The 16,928-nt window shown below is 47.3% G+C and overlaps 1 protein-coding gene across 4 annotated transcripts in view; it reads left to right on the top strand.

Annotated features, from left to right (window-relative positions):
• The window catches only part of OS9 (OS9 endoplasmic reticulum lectin), a 32,319-nt gene extending 18,025 nt beyond the window's left edge, over nucleotides 1-14,294 (top strand). The window contains exons 6-15 of one of the 4 annotated variants that reach the window (XM_026500154.4): nucleotides 9,165-9,375; nucleotides 9,496-9,597; nucleotides 9,806-9,906; nucleotides 10,085-10,136; nucleotides 10,818-10,906; nucleotides 11,132-11,413; nucleotides 11,665-11,854; nucleotides 12,796-12,960; nucleotides 13,133-13,245; nucleotides 13,500-14,294. In XM_026500154.4, coding sequence (XP_026355939.2) covers nucleotides 9,165-9,375; nucleotides 9,496-9,597; nucleotides 9,806-9,906; nucleotides 10,085-10,136; nucleotides 10,818-10,906; nucleotides 11,132-11,413; nucleotides 11,665-11,854; nucleotides 12,796-12,960; nucleotides 13,133-13,245; nucleotides 13,500-13,625 — 1,431 coding nt within the window. In that variant the 3' untranslated portion in view covers nucleotides 13,626-14,294. Of the gene's footprint in view, nucleotides 1-9,164; nucleotides 9,376-9,492; nucleotides 9,598-9,805; nucleotides 9,907-10,084; nucleotides 10,137-10,817; nucleotides 10,907-11,131; nucleotides 11,414-11,664; nucleotides 11,855-12,795; nucleotides 12,961-13,132; nucleotides 13,246-13,499 lie in introns of all 4 variants that reach the window. The other 3 variants (XM_026500153.4, XM_026500156.4, XM_026500155.4) reach the window with 3 other exon arrangements.
• The last annotated feature ends 2,634 nt before the right edge of the window (nucleotides 14,295-16,928 follow it).

Raw genomic sequence — 16,928 nt, 5'->3', positions numbered from 1 at the left:
TTTTGCCTGGGCGTACAGTTGCTGGGTCACAGGATATGAAGGTGGGCCCCTGTTCTGCTTTATTTGCCATTGCAGAGTGTTTTCCTAAGTTTTGGTTCCCATGCATATTCTTACTGCAGTATGACTTCCCAACATTCCATATCCTGGCCTATATATATTACCAGACTTTCACATGTCTACTCATGTATTGGGTGTGTGATGGTATCACATGATGAATTTAATTCTCATTTCACTGATTCCTAAGAACTGGTCATTCTTTCAAGAATTTATTAATATGAAACTGATTTAAACTAGCGTACTTGATACCCTAATATTAAGCCAAACTTTCATTTGAAATTTTAACGATTTATTGATTTTCTAATGTTAAGCCAATTTTGCATTCCTAAGACGAACCCAGTTTGGTCACATGTGTTATTCTTGACTATTCTTTTTAGATCTTGCTGGATTCAGTTTGCTGCTTTTTAAAGGACTCTGTATATGTCTCTTGAGAGATACTGACCTGTAGTTTTTCCTTCTAGTACTGTCCTTATTACATTTTGGTAACTCCTCAAAAGATGAGTACAAAAATGTTCTCGATTTTTCTATACTCCGAAGAATGTTTAAGATTGCAGTTTTTTTTTTTTTTTTAAGTAGGCTCCACACCAGCCTGGGGCTTGAACTCACGACGCTGAGATCAAGATCTGATCTGAGATCAAGAGTCAGACACTTAACTGACTGAGCCACCCAGGTGCCTCAAGATTGTAATTTTTTTTTCCTTGAGCGTTTGGCAGAATTCACCTGGAAAATCATGTTGGTCTGCATTTTCATTGTGGGAAGATTTCAACTTGATTTTCTTTAGTAATTTTAGGAATATTCAGTTTTCTATTTCTTTGTGTCAGTTGTAGTAAGGTGTATTTTTTAGGAATTTATCCATTTCATCTAATTTTTCAGATTTACTGTCATGAAGTTGTTCATGATACCCTTCTATTATCTTTTTAACCCCTGTAGCATCTGTGATCAAGTCCCTCTTTCCATTCCTCGGGGGTTTTGCCTCCTTCGTTACTGGTCATTCTCACCAGAGGTTGGTCAGTTGTATTACTCTTTTTGGGGAACCAACTATTTTGGCTCTGTTGAGTTTCTGTGTTGCATCTGTCTTCTATTTTATTAATGTCCACTCTTTATTTTCCTTCCTTCTGCTTTCTTGTTTATTTTACCATTCCATTTTTAACTTCTTGAAATGAATGCATAACTCCTTCATTTTCAGCTTTTCCTTTTTTATGAATATTTCTTATAAATTTCTCTCCAAGCACTACTTTAGTTATTATAAGTTTTTATGGCTATTTTAAATTTCTTTATCTAAATTTCTTTTTTTTTTTTCAACCCTCTCCCCTCCAGCAACCCTCAGTTTGTTTCCTATGATTAAGAGTCTCTCATGGTTTGTCTCCCTCTCTGATTTTGTCTTGTTTTATTTTTCCCTCTCTTCCCCTATGATCCTCTGGTTTGTTTCTTAAATTCCACATATGAGTGAGATCGTATGATAATTGTCTTTCTCTGATTAATTTATTTCACTTAGCACAATACCCTCTAGTTCCATCCATGTCGTTGCAAATGGCAAAGTCTCATGATTTGATGGCTGAGTAGTGTTCCATTGTATGTCTACACCACATCTTCTTTATCCATTCATCTATCGATGGACATCTGGGCTCTTTCCATAGTTTGGCTATTGTGGACATTGCTGCTATAAACATTGGGATGCATATGCCCCTTCAGATCATTACATTTGTATCTTTGGGGTAAATACCCAGTAGTACAATTGCTGGGTCGTAGGGTAGCTCTATTTTCAACTTTTTGAGGAACCTCCATACTGTTTTCCAGAGTGGCTGCACCAGCCTGCATTCCCACCAGCGGTGTAAGAGGTTCCCCTTTCTCCACATCCTCGCCAACATCTGTTGTTTCCTAACTTGTTAATTTTAGCCAGTCTGACTGGTGTGAGGTGGTATCTCATTGTGGCTTTGATTTGTATCTTTATCTAAATTTCAAACAGACAATACTTTCCCATGATTCAAAACCCAGGAAATATAGGAATTTTTGTGCAAGGAAAATTCCCCTCCCAAACTTACCTCCCGGCTGCCCAGTTCCCATGGTGCCTTCCCCACCAGGTCACCTTGCTCTTAGTGTTTGGTGTGCACTTCCAGCCGTTGCGGTTCACAAGCAGTTATGACTAGAGAATCTTATTTCTTTTTCTCTTTTTTTATATGCAACATATAGTATATTAAACACACATTCTGCATTTTGGTTTTATATATCTTGACGATAATTCTTAGAGATCTTTCAATGGCCTTACATCTAGAGCTTTATTTTTTGTTTTTACATCTATATATTATTCCACTGGATGACTGTTCCATCATTTTGTCATCATTGCTATACTGAGTAAATAGTTTCCCTCCATTTTTGGTTGTTATTACAAAAGATTATTACATTATACATACATTCATGTCAATATATCTTGAAAGTGTAAGTGCTGGGTACGGATTATATACATTTAAGGGTGTCCTTATAAAACCTTTATTTTAGAAAGTTAGAAACATATAAAATCAGAGATAATTGTCCAATGACCCCCTGTGATCATCTAGTTTCAACAAATATGGCTGGTCTCATTTTACCTGTCTTTTTGCCCACCTCCCTCCACTACCACCTCCATTCCCAGACTACTTCGAAGTAAATTACAGACATCACTTCATCCATAAATATTTCTGTATTTATCCCTATAAGGTTAAAGCTCTTGTACGGACCCCTGGGTGGCTCAGTCAGTTAAGCGTCCAACTCTTGGTTTCAGCTCGGGTCATGATCTCCACTGAGCATGGAATCTGCTTGAGATTGTGTCTCTCCCTCTCCCTCTGCCCCTCCCCTCCTCACACGCTCATTCTCTCCTCTCTCAAATAAGTAAATAAATCTTTTTTTAAAAAAGCTCTTTAAAACATAACTACAATACCATATCAGACCAAAGAATTAACAGTAGTTCCTTATTACCAAATATTCAATATCTTCATGTTTCCCTGATTTTCTTATATATCTCGTAATTACAGAGGTTATTTGATTGTTGTACCATTTGAGTCCTTTAAATTTGTTAAGACTTGTTGAATGGTTCAGTATACGTCAGTTTCTCTGAATGTTTCTTTGTGCTGGAAAAGAATGTGTGCTCTGTGTCAGGTATGGTGTCTCCTGTATGTCTTTCAGGTTATCATTACTACTTATGCTGTTCAAATCATTGGTATCTTTACTGGTTTGTCTTCCACTATAATTATTGATTTGTCTGTTATTCCTTATTCTTTAAATTTATTCATTATCATTCTGTCTATTGTTGCTTTATGTATTTGGGGGCAGTGTATTAATTTCTTCAACAAATGTTTAAGGGCTTCTACATGCCAGGCGCTGTTGTAGTTACTAGAGATATTTTGGTGAACAAAAAAGACAAAAATTCCTGCTGTAGTGGGGAGAGACCGACAATAAGGAAAATAAAGAATTACATACAATTTAAATGATCTTGGGGCGCCTGGGTGGCGCAGTCATTAAGCGGCTGCCTTCGGCTCAGGGAGTGATCCCTGCGCTATGGGATCGAGCCCCACATCAGGCTCCTCTGCTGGGAGCCTGCTTCTTCCTCTCCCACTCCCCCTGCTTGTGTTCCCTCTCTCGCTGGCTGTCTCTCTCTCTGTCAAATAAATAAATAAAATCTTTTTAAAAAATTTTAAATTATCTTCCTCATAAGTTGAACTTTTAACATTATGAATTGACCTTCTTTGTCTTAATTTTTTTTTACTTACAGTCTCTTGTGTGGTAATAGAACTGTATAACAGCTTTTATTGAGTTGTTTGCTGTATTTTTTCATCCTTTTACTTTTATCCTTTCTATATTCTTATGTCTTAAATGTGTTCTATAAGCAGCATATAGTTGTATTTTTAGAAAATTTTAACATATATATATATATATATATATATTTGGATTTACTTCTGACATTTTATTTTATGCTCTCTTTTGTTCTATCTGTTCTGTTTTTCTCCCCTTTCTTGCTTTTATTTTCTTTCATTTTATCTTGATCATGCCACCTTTGCTTTCAGCCGAGTAAGAAGTTATGTAGTATTTCTTTCAATAAGAGTTTTATAAAGATATGACTCACATGCCATACAATTCAGTGTGCAGTTCAGTGGTGTGTGTGTATTCAGAGTTGTGCCGCCATCACCAGAATTACTCTCAGAACGTCTTCGTCCCCCTAAAAGAAAGTCCCTACTCTTTGGCAGTTACTCTCCCTCAAACTGTCCCCTTGACCACACCCTCCACTCTAGACCTCTAGACAAGGTCTCATCTTTCTGTCTCTACAGATTTGCCTCTCCTAGACATTTCATGTGACTGGGATCATACAATGTGTGACCTTTGTGTCTGGCTTCTTTCACTTACCGTGTTTTCAAGGATCACCCATGGGCAGCATGCACCCGTACTTTCTTGCGTGTTATTGCCAAGTACTGTTCCACATCCTGGTCATCCATTTATCACTTGGTAGACATTTGGGTTATGTCTTTTTAGTTTTAGGAGCAGTGCTGCTTTTCACATTTGTGAACAAGATTTTATGTGCACGTAGGTTGTCATTTCTCTTGGTAGATACCAAGGAGTAGAGCAGCTGGATCGTAACGGTAGACTTTTGGAGAAACTGCCAGACTTTTCCCAAAGCAGTAGCACCATCTTAGAATCCCACTCGTAGTATATGAGGGTTTCTCCACATCCTCACCAGCAGTGGCTTTTATCTTTTAAACTCCAGCCATCCTAGTGAGTGTGAAGTGGCATTTCATTGTGGTTTTGATTTGCAGTTCCCTGGTGATAAAAGATGTGGTGCCTCTTTTCATGTGCTTTACTATTAGCAAGCTGTGTATCTTCTTTGGACAGATGTCTATTCAGATCTTTTGCCCGTTTTTATTTTTTTTTTATTTTTTTAAAGATTTCATTTATGGGGCGCCTGGGTGGCACAGCGGTTGAGCGTCTGCCTTCGGCTCAGGGCGTGATCCCGGCGTTCTGGGATCGAGCCCCACATCAGGCTCCTCCGCTAGGAGCCTGCTTCTTCCTCTCCCACTCCCCCTGCCTGTGTTCCCTCTCTCGCTGGCTGTCTCTATCTCTGTCGAATAAATAAATAAAATCTTTAAAAAATAAAAATAAAAATAAAGATAAATAAAATAAAAAATAAAATAAAATAAAAAATAAAAAATAAAGCCAAAGGCAGACGCTCAACCGCTGTGCCACCCAGGCGCCCCCTTTTGCCTGTTTTTAAATTGCATTATTTGGCTTTTTATTATTGAGTGGTAAGATTTCTTTATATATTCTGGATACAAGTTTTATCAGAAACATGATTTACAAATATTTTCTCCCATTCTTGAGGTTGTCATTTCACATTCTTGATGGTGTCCTTTGCAGCACAAAAGCTTTTAATTTTGATGACTTCCAATTCACCTATTTTTTGTTTCTTGTGCCTTTGATGTCCTATTAAATAAACCATTAGCTCGTGTAAGGCCAGGAAGACTTACACCTATATTTTCTCGTGAAAATGTTACAGTTTTGCATTTAGGTCTTTGATCCATTTTGAGTTAATTTTTGTATATAGTATGTGGTAGGGGTGCAACTTCATCTGTTTGCACGTAGATATCCAGTTGACCCACCATCATTGGTTGAAAGATGATTCTCATTGAATTATCTTGATTACCTTTCAAAAAATCAAATGATAATAAAAGTAAAGGTTGATTTCTGGACTCTAAATTCTATCTCATTGGTCTATGTATCTGTCTGTAAGTCAGCACTACACTGTCCTGATTACTGTAGTTTTGTAGCAAGTTTTAAAATCAGTGTGAGTTTTCCAACTTTGTTCTTCTCCCAGATTAGTTTGGCTGTTTGGAGTCCCTTGAATTTTCATATGAATTTTAGGATCAGTTAATTTCCGCAATGAAGCCAGCTGGAATTCTGATGGGGATTGCATTGAATGTAAAGATCAATTTGGGGGAAGATTGCCATCTTAATATTAATACTAAGTCTTCTATGAGCTTGGATATCTTTCTACTTATTTAAGTCTTTAACTTCTTTAAGAAATGTTTTGTAGCTTTCAGAGTATAAGTTTTGCACTTTTTTGCCACATTTATTCCTAATTATTCTTTTGATGCTATTGCAAATTATTTTTTTTATTATTTTCTTTTTTAATTGTTCATTGCAGTGTATAGAAATACAATTGATTCCTGTATCCTGCAGCCTTGTTGAACTTGTATATTAGTTCCAATAGTTTAATAGATTCTTTAGGATTTCCTCCCTCCCTCCCCCTCCCCCTCCCTCCCCCTCCCTCTCCCCCCTCCCTCCCCCTCCCTCTCCCCCCTCCTCCCTCTCCCCCCTCCTCCCTCTCTCCTTCCTTTCCCCTCCCTCCTTCCTTCCGTTCCCTTCCCTTCCCTTCCCTTCTCCTTCCCTTCTTCCCTTCTCCTTCCTTCCTCCCTCCCTCCCTCCCTCCCTTCCTGTAGGCACTACACCCAGCATGCAGCCCAGTGTGGGGCTTGAACTCCTGACCCTGAGACCAAGACCTGAGCTAAGATCAAAAGTCGGACACTTAACCAACTGAGCCACCCAGGGGCCCCTAGGATTTTCTATATATAAAATCATCTGTAAATGGACATGGTTTTATTTTTTTTTCTTTCCAATATAGATGCCTTTTATTTCGTTTTCTTGCCTTATTGGCCTGGTCAAAACCTCCAGCCCAGTGTTGAATGGAAGTGGCACAAGCAGACATCCTTGTCTAATTCCTTTTTTTTTTTTTTTTTTTTTTTTGAGAGAGAGAGAGATCTGGGGGTGGGGGTGGGAGGAAGGGGCAGAGGGAGGGGGGAGAGAGAATCTCAAGCAGGCTCCACATCCAGTTTGGAGCCAACGTGGGGGCTTGATCTCACAACCCCAAGATCATGACCTGAGCTGAAAAATCAAGAGTTGGACACTCAACCAACCGAGCTACCCAGGTGCCCCATCCTTGTCTTATTCCCGATCTTAGAGGGAAACCATTCAGTTTTTCACCATTAAGTGTAATGTTAGCTGTGGATTTTTCATAGATGCCTCTTATCAGGTTAATGAAATTCTCTTCTATTTCAAGTTTGTTGAATGTTTTAATCATGAAGACGTGTCACATCTTATCAACTGCTTTTTCTGCATCCACTGAGATAATCGTATGGTTTTTGTCCTTTATTCTGTTGATAGGGTGTATCAATTACATTAATTGATTTGTTTATGTTAGCTCAACTTTGCACTCCTGGGATAAATCCATATGGTCTGGTGTGTAACCCTTTTTATATGTTGCTAAATTTGATTAACTAGTATTTTGTTGAGAATTTGGGGTCTTTATTCATAAGAGATGGTGGCTTATAGTTTCCTTTTCTTGTGATAGGTTTGTCTAGATTTGGTATCAGGGTGATAATACTGTCTTTGTAGTATGAGTTGGGGGAATATTCCCTCCTTTTTTCTGGAAGAGTTTGATTAGGATTGGTATTTATTGTTTTTTAAATATTTGGTAGAATTCACCAATAGACCCATGTGGCCCAGGCTTTTCTTTGTGGTTAGTTTCTGGATTACTAATTCAATCTCTTTACTTGTTATGGGTCTATTCATATTGCTTATTTCTTCTTGAGTCAGTTTTGGTAGTTGTGTCTTTCTAGAAATTTGTCCATTTCATCTAAGTTATCTGATTTGTTGGCATGTAGGTGTTCAATTTCTTTACAATTCTTTTTTATTTCTGTAAGGTCAATGGTAGTGTCCCCTCTTTCACTCCTGATATAGTAGTGTATTAATTTGAGTCTTCTCTTTTTTTCTTGGTAAGTCTAGCTGAAGTTTTGTCACTTACTGATCTTTTCAAAACAACTTTTAGTTTCATTGATTTTTCTCTGTTGTTTTTCTATTCTTTGTTTCACTTATTTTTGTTCTGATCTATATTACTTCCTTCCCTCTGTTTGCTTTGGGTTTAGTTTGCTTTCCTTTCTCTAGTGTTTTAGGGTAGAAGGTTAAATTACTGACTTGAGGTCTTTTCTTCTTTTTTAATATTGTCTTTTGCAGAGAAGAATTTAAATCGTATACATACACATACACATACATGTATACACACACAAAAAGAATATATATATTTCAAATACATACAAGGGCAGTTGACCCTTGACCAACACAAGTTTGAACTGTGTGGGCCTACTTATAAGCCGGGTTTTTTTTTTTCCAGTAAATATTTTGGAAAATTATGACAATTTGAAAAAACTCACAGATGAACCACATAAGCCTAGAAATATTGAGAAAATTAAGTTAGGTATGTCATGAATGCATGAAATATATGTAGGCAGTAGTCTATTTTATCATTTGCTATCATATACACAAATCTATTATAAAAGTTAAAATTTATCAAAACTTATGCACAGACTTGTGGACCATATATGGTGCCATTCACAGTAGTGAAAAATGTACACACATAAGGGTGCAGTGTTGAATCATGGCAGCGTAAAACCCTGGTACCTAGCCACCTCCTGTTGCTGCTGGGATGAGCTCAAGTGTTGCAGGTATCGGCTTAAAACTCCATGGTGCTAATCATCTCCCCATGAGCAGTTTGCCTCCAGTAGATTGTATGTCACAGTAACAAGTGATCTCTTGGGCTCTTGCTATTAGTAGTGAAGTTGTGGGGGACTCAGAAGTTCTGGGCAGATTTTTGACTGCGGTGGGGGAGGTCAGTGTCCCTAAGCCCCTGCCTTGCTCAAGGGTCAGCTGTATATATGTAAATATGTGTAGCTATCAAATACGTATAAGTATATATATGTTGTATTTCCATAAAGCAAGGATGTGAACCACAAACTGGCTGGTTACCTCCAGGGAAACTGCCTGAATTCTCTTCCTGTTTTGACCACTTACCAGGGGTCAACTTGACCAAGTCCCTTATCGGCAGCAAACCTAAGCCACAAAGTTGAGGTACTAATCCCTCCCTCCCTAGGTTTTTGTGATAATTAACAGAGCTAATGTCTGTAAAGCGTCGTTCACACAGTGCATGCACAGAACCAGACGCGCAGTAAGTGCTGAAAACAGGCAGCGGCTCCAAGAACAAAAGCTCGTTATTAGTGGTAATTATTATTTGTTTGCCTGCTCTGTCCTGGCAGTTCCTCTGTGACGAGGGGGCTGGCATTTCGGGGGACTACATCGATCGTGTGGACGAGCCCTTGTCCTGCTCTTACGTGCTGACCATTCGGACTCCTCGGCTCTGCCCCCACCCCCTCCTCCGGCCTCCCCCCAGCGCCGCCCCCCAGGCCATTCTCTGTCACCCTGCCCTGCAGCCTGAGGAGTACATGGCCTACATTCAGAGGCAAACTGGTGAGTAGTGAGAAGGGCAAGGAGAGGAGGAAGAGACACGGGCAGGGAGCGGCGGAAGATAGGGGACTGAGAGCCCAGGGGCACGAGGCCTCGTCCTGCCCACACGCTGTTTCTCAGTAGACTCAAGGCAGTATGGAGATAAAGTCACGGAGGAGCAGCAAGACCTGGAGCCGCAGGTGTGGAGTGAGGCCCAGGCGGGAGCGGTGCCCTCAAAGAGAGCAGGTAGGACCCTGTGGCCCCTGTTCCACGAAACCTCCCGCCCGTTTCTTCCCTTCCCCGGTCTTACTGTCCTGGACTGACGTTGGGGACGGGGAGGAAGTACTCTGGGTCCTGATTCCTTAGCAGTAGTGAAGGAGAATGCACCCCATCCTACTTGCTCCCTTCCATTTCTCCCCTCCTTTCAGATTCCTCCCTGTTCTCTGTATCCCAGGTGCACGCCCCACCAAGGACGACAGTAAGGAGTCGGATTTCTGGAAGATGCTTCATGAGCCAGAGGAGCGGACCCCTGGGGTGGAGGAGGCTCAGGCTGAGGTGAGAGCCAGCTTCCTGGCCACTTCTCTGATGAGGCTGGCCCTGGGCGAGCTGAGGTCATCACGAGATGACCTACCCCTGCCTAGGGAGGCAAGGATCTACCCAGAACCACCGCCTTAAGAGTGTGGTAGGCATAAACAAGCTTGCGTACTTGACTCTGCCCTTTTCTCCTCACCAGGAGCAGGAACCAAACCTTGAGGCAGCAGATCCAGCTCCGGGCCCTCCCCATGGTGAGCGAACCCTCCATGTCTCCTTTACTGGTTGAATGTATTCTGGGGTTGGCAGGGGTGGGGGTGGGGTGGAGCTAAACACTGGTCGGGGAGGTTGGGCCACCAGGCCAGCATCAAATTCATTTTTATAGGAGGTAATACTATTTGCAGACAGCCATTCTATTATAGGGAGATAGCAGGACACAGTGGTTCCTCTTCTTGCTGACTTTGTAATCCTGGGTGATTTCACTTAACCTCAATTTCCTCACCCCCGACAGCGGGTAATACCCCTACCTTACAGGGTGGTTGTGAGGTTAAATGGAACGAGTCTGTAGTTCATAGCAGAGTGCCTGGAACAGAGTAGACAATAACTGGTTTGTGTCTGTGGAAAGGGGAGAGCAGTAGCCAGGGAGGAGGAGCCTGTGGCCCCAGAATCTCTAATGTGGCCCTAAAACCCGGAGCAGCTGCCAGCGGGGCTCCGCAGCGCTGGCGCGAGCAGCTTGTCAATATCCCCTCTCTCACCTGCGAGTGTCACCCACTCACAGTGCTCTCCGGGGGGCGGGGCGGCCCCATCTCACTCACCAGACAGGTGGCTCCTGGAGGCGGGGACCGTGTCTGTCCTTGGTCTCCTCAGCTCCTCTCCTCAGGAAATCAAAATAGAATTTAGGACACAACTGGTTCACTCCTGCTCTTTCATCTCAGATTTTCAGAACAATGTGCAGGTCAAAGTCATCCGGAGTCCTGCGGACTTGATTCGATTGATAGAGGAGCTGAAAGGTGGCACAAAAAAGGTGTGGGCCCCGCTTAAGGGAGGGGGGGACCCTGCCTCCCTGCTGGGAGCACTCAGAGGGTCAGCCCTGACCTGGACCTGAAGTGAGCCCGGCAGAGCTGACTCCCTTTCTTTCCCCCTCCCGAGACCCCTGCTACCGCACTCCGGCCGCTGCGTGTCTGCCGCCCGTGCGTCTCCCCTGCAGCCTCAGCTGTCCACCTCTTTCTTCCGGTCCCCGTCCACGCAGGGGAGGCCACACGGAGGCCCAGAGCGGCCTGCAGAAGATGCTGCCGAAGTCCCTCAAAGGGACGCAGAGGTGAAGGGAAGGAGTGACGCGGATCATCAGAACGAGGCGGGAGAAGAGGAGAGGGAGGAGGAGGACGACGAGGAGGAGGAGGAGGACGAACAGCAGTTACTGGGAGAGTTCGAGAAGGAGCTGGAAGGGATACTGCTCCCGGCTGATCGAGAGCGGCTCCGTTCGGAGGTGAAGGCCGGCATGGAGCGGGAACTGGAGAACATCATCCAGGAGGTACGCGCAGCTCCCCGCGCTTGCGCAGCTCCCCACGCTTGCGCAGCCGGCTGCTGCTGGGGCTGGCCGAGGGGCCCCAACGGAACCAAGCACAGCGTCCAGGGGGCTGTTTACGTAACGAAGGGGGGGACAGTAGGGAAAGGGGATCAGAGAGGGGGCTGAGACTTAGCTGTCACTCTCCTGTAGAGCATGGACCACTGACCTTCACTCCCCAGACCCTTGACTCTCCACTCCTGCCTTGGGCATTCCAGACAGAGAAGGAGCTGGACCCAGACGGGTTGAAGAAGGAATCCGAGCGTGATCGCGCAATGCTGGCCCTGACGTCCACTCTCAACAAACTCATCAAAAGGCTGGAAGAAAAACAGAGTCCAGAGCTGGTGAAGAAGCACAGGAAAAGGAGGGTCGTCCCCCAAAAGCCTCCCCCCTCCCCCCAAACAGCAGGTAAGAGCTGTCAGACAGGGAGGGGCAATCAAGCCCATTGTCTTTGTCCCTCAGCTTGTGGACTCTGGAGGGCGTCCTGTTCTTTCCCTTCTGAGGGAGCTTACTCCCTTCCCTCTTTCTGGAACACTGTTTTCACTCCTGCCTTCTTCGCACGGCCTCTGTCCCTTTGCCTGGTTACCTCCTATTCATTCATCGTTTTGGGAAGCAGCTTCTAAAGCATGTCTGTCTTGGTTTCTGGCTTGCTTCTGTGCCCCCAGTGGCTAGCACTCTCCTGGCGCACAGTGGGTGGTCAGGGACAGTAACAGAACGATTGCGACTGGGCCTGTGTGCTGGAGACAACACAGCGGGGAAGGACGCAGGTTATCAACAGTGAGCCCTTTGCGCTGGGAGAGGCCCCAGCGGGTGGGGTGTGAATAGGCAGGCCCAGCTATTCCTAAGCCGGCTGCCTGGACAGACTTGAAGTTATTGCTGCTTCTTGCACCCCCTGATCTCCCTTCCACAGGGTCGTATGAGATCACACATTCCAAATGGAATGTTCTATTTTCAAACCGTCCACCCCACTATCTCTATAAACATTGGAATGTCTTTCGAGTACCAGCATGTGGAGTACCAAAGCACAGTTTTCCCACCTGCTTCTTAAAACAAAACGTCTTTGTTGGCCCAGGTGGCCTGATTTTTACTTCAGAAAACACAGTCACTTCCGGTAGGGCCCAGACAGAGAATTATTGGCCTGGAGGGAACAGGGGTGGGGTGCGTTGGTGGAGGGAGCTTTATAGGCTCGAAGGGGAGGGCGCTGATGTATTCTGGGCCCTGGTTCATCTCTGTGCTTGTGATGCAAAACTGCCCAAACCAGCGGATGGCTTAGGGAGGGTGACCGGCCGTGGCCCCTAAGCCGGAGTCACGGCTCTGCTTTGTGTCTCCCTGTGTGTCCCCCCTCTAAGAGAAGGATCCTGAGCACAGAGTCCGGGTCCGGGTCACCAGGCTCCGTCACGGAGGCCCCAATCAGGATCTGACTGTCCTCGAGATGAACCGGGAAAACCCACAGCTGAAACAAATCGAGGGGCTGGTGAAAGAGCTGCTGGAGAGGGAGGGGCTCACGGCGGAAGGTGGGCCCTGGGGCTGGCTGGCTTAAGAGCTGTTGGCAGGGCCTGCTGCCTGAGGTGGAGGGGCTGGGTCAAGGCGGACTAGAAGCCTCGCTGGGGACCTGGGAGGCAGAGGGCCCTGCACAGAGGCTCCCATCCTTCCTCTCCTCTCACTGCCCACTCGGCTCCTTTCCAGGGAAAATTGAAATCAAAATCGTGCGACCAGGGGCAGAAGGGACAGAGGAGGACGCACGTTGGCTGACCGACGAGGACACAAGAAACCTCAAGGAGATTTTCTTCAATATCTTGGTGAGAGGCAGCCTACCCCCGGGGCCGGATCTAGCACCGCGGAGCTGAGAGCATGGCCAGGGGCCTCCTGGCCGGTCCCAGCCTCGCCACCTCTGAGCTGCTGGAATTTCTGGCGGCTGGGTGGGTGTTCCCTTGCGAAGTACGAAGTATGGTCCCCGCCCTCCCCACGCGGCCTGTGCCCCCATCCTCCAGCGCAGCCCTTGGCTCACCACCTGCAACCCCGCTCACCGCACCCCTCCTCACCCGCCCCGCAGGTGCAGGGAGCAGAGGAGGCGCAGAAAGAGCGGCAACGGCAGAAGGAGCTGGAGAGCAATTACCGCCGCGTGTGGGGCTCTCGTGGCGGGGAGGGCACCGGGGACCTGGAGGAGTTTGACTTCTGAGACCACCTCTGCCATCGGCCAAGGAGTCCAGAGCCTGCCTAGACTGGTCCTGCCTCCTCCCCCCACCCGCACCCCGAGGCCCTGAAGGCGAAACAGCAGAGTAGAGCTGAGCTGTGGACCTGGCCTTCTGTCGCCTCCTGCCACCTCCTGCCTGGGGGGTGTAGAGGGGCGGTGGCGTGAGCATGCCGCCCCCGCCCTGGCCGCCACTGCTCAGAGCCACCCAAGACCTCGCGGGCTTGTGGGGTTTGCTCTCCCAGGCTTCTCCCCACTGCCCCTTCCTTTCTCCCTGGCTCCCTCATACCAGTCCCCTAACTTGTCGGTTCCTTTCACCTCCCTCCCTAGAGAATTGGTGAGATCTTTTGAGTGAAGGAGGGTGGGGAGAGCATGAAGAGTGGGGCAGTTCAGCAGGTCCCCCCCACCCCACCTGAGCTGCTCTTCAGGGCCACCCCCTTCCCTTGGATCAGCTTGGGATTCTTTGCCCCTTTCCCTGCCCACACTGTTCCCTGCAATCCGGGCTTCCGAGTTGAGGTGCCTTCGCTTCTGTTTCAGAGGAAATGGGAGAAAGTTGCCCACCACCTCTGACATGATCCCACTGAAAAGGGTGGGGTACAGAACCACCCACCATGTTCTTGAACAAACAGGTTTCTCAATAAAGAACTGGACCATCAATCCATCAATCAGTGTTTTCTCTCAGGGGGTAGGTGGGGTGGGGGCTCTAATAGGCATGAGGCTTCGTGTTGTCCTCAGGGTGGAGTGCACACTCTCCCATCCCGTTCTGGGCTCCGCATCCCCCCCCAGGTGGCCCCAGTGGGGACTGGAGTGCACAGGAAGAGACCAGGACAGAGAAACAAAGCCCAGTGACCTGCCAAGGGCTGAAACACTTGTAGTTCTGTGTTGCCCTCTTTTTCCTCCTCTAGGTCTATTCCTTCTCTCTGGCCTCACATCCCAGAAGCCGAGTGCACAGCACAAAGTTACCCCATCACGGGGGCCTCCAGCTGAACCCTCCCCCCCACAGCGTGCTGCAGCTTCTGTTTGCCGCCTGCACCCCCGCGCCCACCTGCCACACCGTGTCACTTCTGCCAGGCCCAGAGAGGGCGCTGCCGCCCACCCGCGCCAGCTTCCTGCCGTGCCCAGGGTAAGTGGGTCTGGGTAGGTCTCTCCATCTCCTCCCTGTTGCCAAATGCAGACACGGGGCCCCTCGCCTCCCCCTTTCTCCCTTTTCTCCATCTCTGAGATACACAGTCTTTCTGCTGAAGATGCCACCGGCTCCCAGGTGAGCTAGAGGCCATTGAACTCCTGGGTCTCCAGACGTCAAAGCGAGATTCCGTTGTTGTTGAAGGAAGTTTCTGAGACCAACCCTCTTCTTTCTGAATGTAGACGGGTGCTTGCTCTGCGTGTTATGCTTACCCTGCTTTATGGAGAAATATGAGTGTGTAGACCTGTGAAATCCTGCTTCCCCAGATCCATTTGGGTATCTTGCGGGGAGGAACGCTTCCCCAGTGCAAGATCCGAGACGTTCCCTCAAGGGCAGATGTGGTCGGAATGCTGGGTTCAAATCCTCACTCCCCTCTTTACTCAGCGGGGCTGTGAACGAGTTATTTAACTTTTCGAGTGCTGTTTCCTCAGGGGTAAGTTGTGGATAATCGCACTGGCCTCCCATGGTGGTTGTGAGTACTGAACAAAATCTGTGTCTCGTGCTCTTAGCCCAGCACCCGGCCCCCAGGAAGTGCTCGGTACGTTCTCACGAACCAGCTCCTGAGTTCTGAAGGGACTACAGGGTACCTGGAGGCAAGAGTCTTAGAAGGAATCTCAAACGCTGATCTGAAGCTACAGTGGAATCTTTCAGAATGGGAGAGTGGGGAGAGGCTGGGGCAGGAAAGCGATCTTTGGTTTGATGAGGATGGACTCTTAAGATCATCAGAAAACCGAGTTCTGGAAACCTCGCTAGACTGAATCACTGGTACTTTCAATAGGAAATTCCTTTTTGCTTTCCTTTGGTTTTTGGGATACTCCCACGGACAAAGTTGGTCTGCCCCAGCTGCGCTAAGGCAAACAAAAGGAGGGGGGCGGGGTGTGTGGCAACAGTGGAGGGGGGCAGGAATCCAGGTGGGGACCCCCGAGCTGAGCTGGGGAGGTGGCAGGGATGTAAAAGGGCAGCAGCTCCCCGCAGCCCCCTGGAGAGTCTCCTTCTAGAGTCCCGGTGTGCACAGCCTGGAGGGCTTGACATTTTGTCATCCCATCCGCTACACCCTTCACCTTTCCCACAAGGCCAAAGATGCGGCCAATGATAAAAGCAGCCGGTGGATTACGGAGTGTTGGGATTTGCCGTGGGGGTTGCTGACACCCTGACTACCTTTCTCTGGCTGCAAATGAAAGGAACTCCCCATGGGCCTGCGGTTCCCTGGGGTAATTGCATGCTCTCTGGGCCCTTGCTTCCTCCACAAACTCTCTCACACTCGAGCTTCTGAGGAAGGGAGTGAACTTTTGTCACCAAGAAGTGAAGTGGAGACGGGCTGCGGAGTCCAGGGTCTCTGAGGAACGGAATGGCCAGGTGTTCCGGGGGAGTGTTTTTTGCTACTTTCCTCTCTTCCTTTTTCTTTCTTTTTTTAAGAGAGGGAGGGGGTGGAGGGGCAGCAGGGGAGGGAGAGAGGAGAGTCTTAAACAAGCTCCACACCCATCAAGGAGCCCGACGCAGGCCTTGATCCCACCATCCTGAGATCCTGACCTGAGCCGAAATCAAGAATCTGACGCTCAACCGACTGAGCCACCCAGGCGCCCCCCCCCTTCCCTTTGATGTGCCTTCCCACACTACACACCTGCATCTGTACCTGTCACCGCACCTGCATCCCCGAGCTCACCTTTTCCTACGTCACGCTGCTGTGCTGGGCGGTCGGCAGCCTAGAATCCTGGAGAACTAGGGCCTCCCTGTGATCGAACCTGGACCCACTGCTGCAAGCACACCTTGTCAGCTTGATGGCACATCCGCAGCTGTCGTCCTTGTGGGGCTGAGCGGTTTTGAGCCTCTACCAGAGGCTCTAACAGAAGACTCAGGGCCATTGACTGAATGACGCGTGGTGGCTGTGCCCAGCCTGCATTGGCTGCTGGCCAACACCACTCCACCCAGCCCCTCTATCAGGGCAAATGCTTTCTGCTGCACACGAGAAACAGCAGGGTGGGCTTCCTGCTGAACCAGGAAGCGCTGCAGTTATTCGGGGCAGCCCTGGCCTCGGTGGCTTAGAGGACATGGAGGTGGGCAGATGTCTACCACATCAGCTGGGCACGGAGTGTGCGGACACCAGGGAC

The sequence above is a fragment of the Ursus arctos genome, unplaced genomic scaffold (assembly GCF_023065955.2).
Source record: "Ursus arctos isolate Adak ecotype North America unplaced genomic scaffold, UrsArc2.0 scaffold_21, whole genome shotgun sequence".
In the NCBI taxonomy this organism is placed as follows: domain Eukaryota; kingdom Metazoa; phylum Chordata; class Mammalia; order Carnivora; family Ursidae; genus Ursus; species Ursus arctos.
This window is presented reverse-complemented; position numbering and strand designations above follow the sequence as displayed.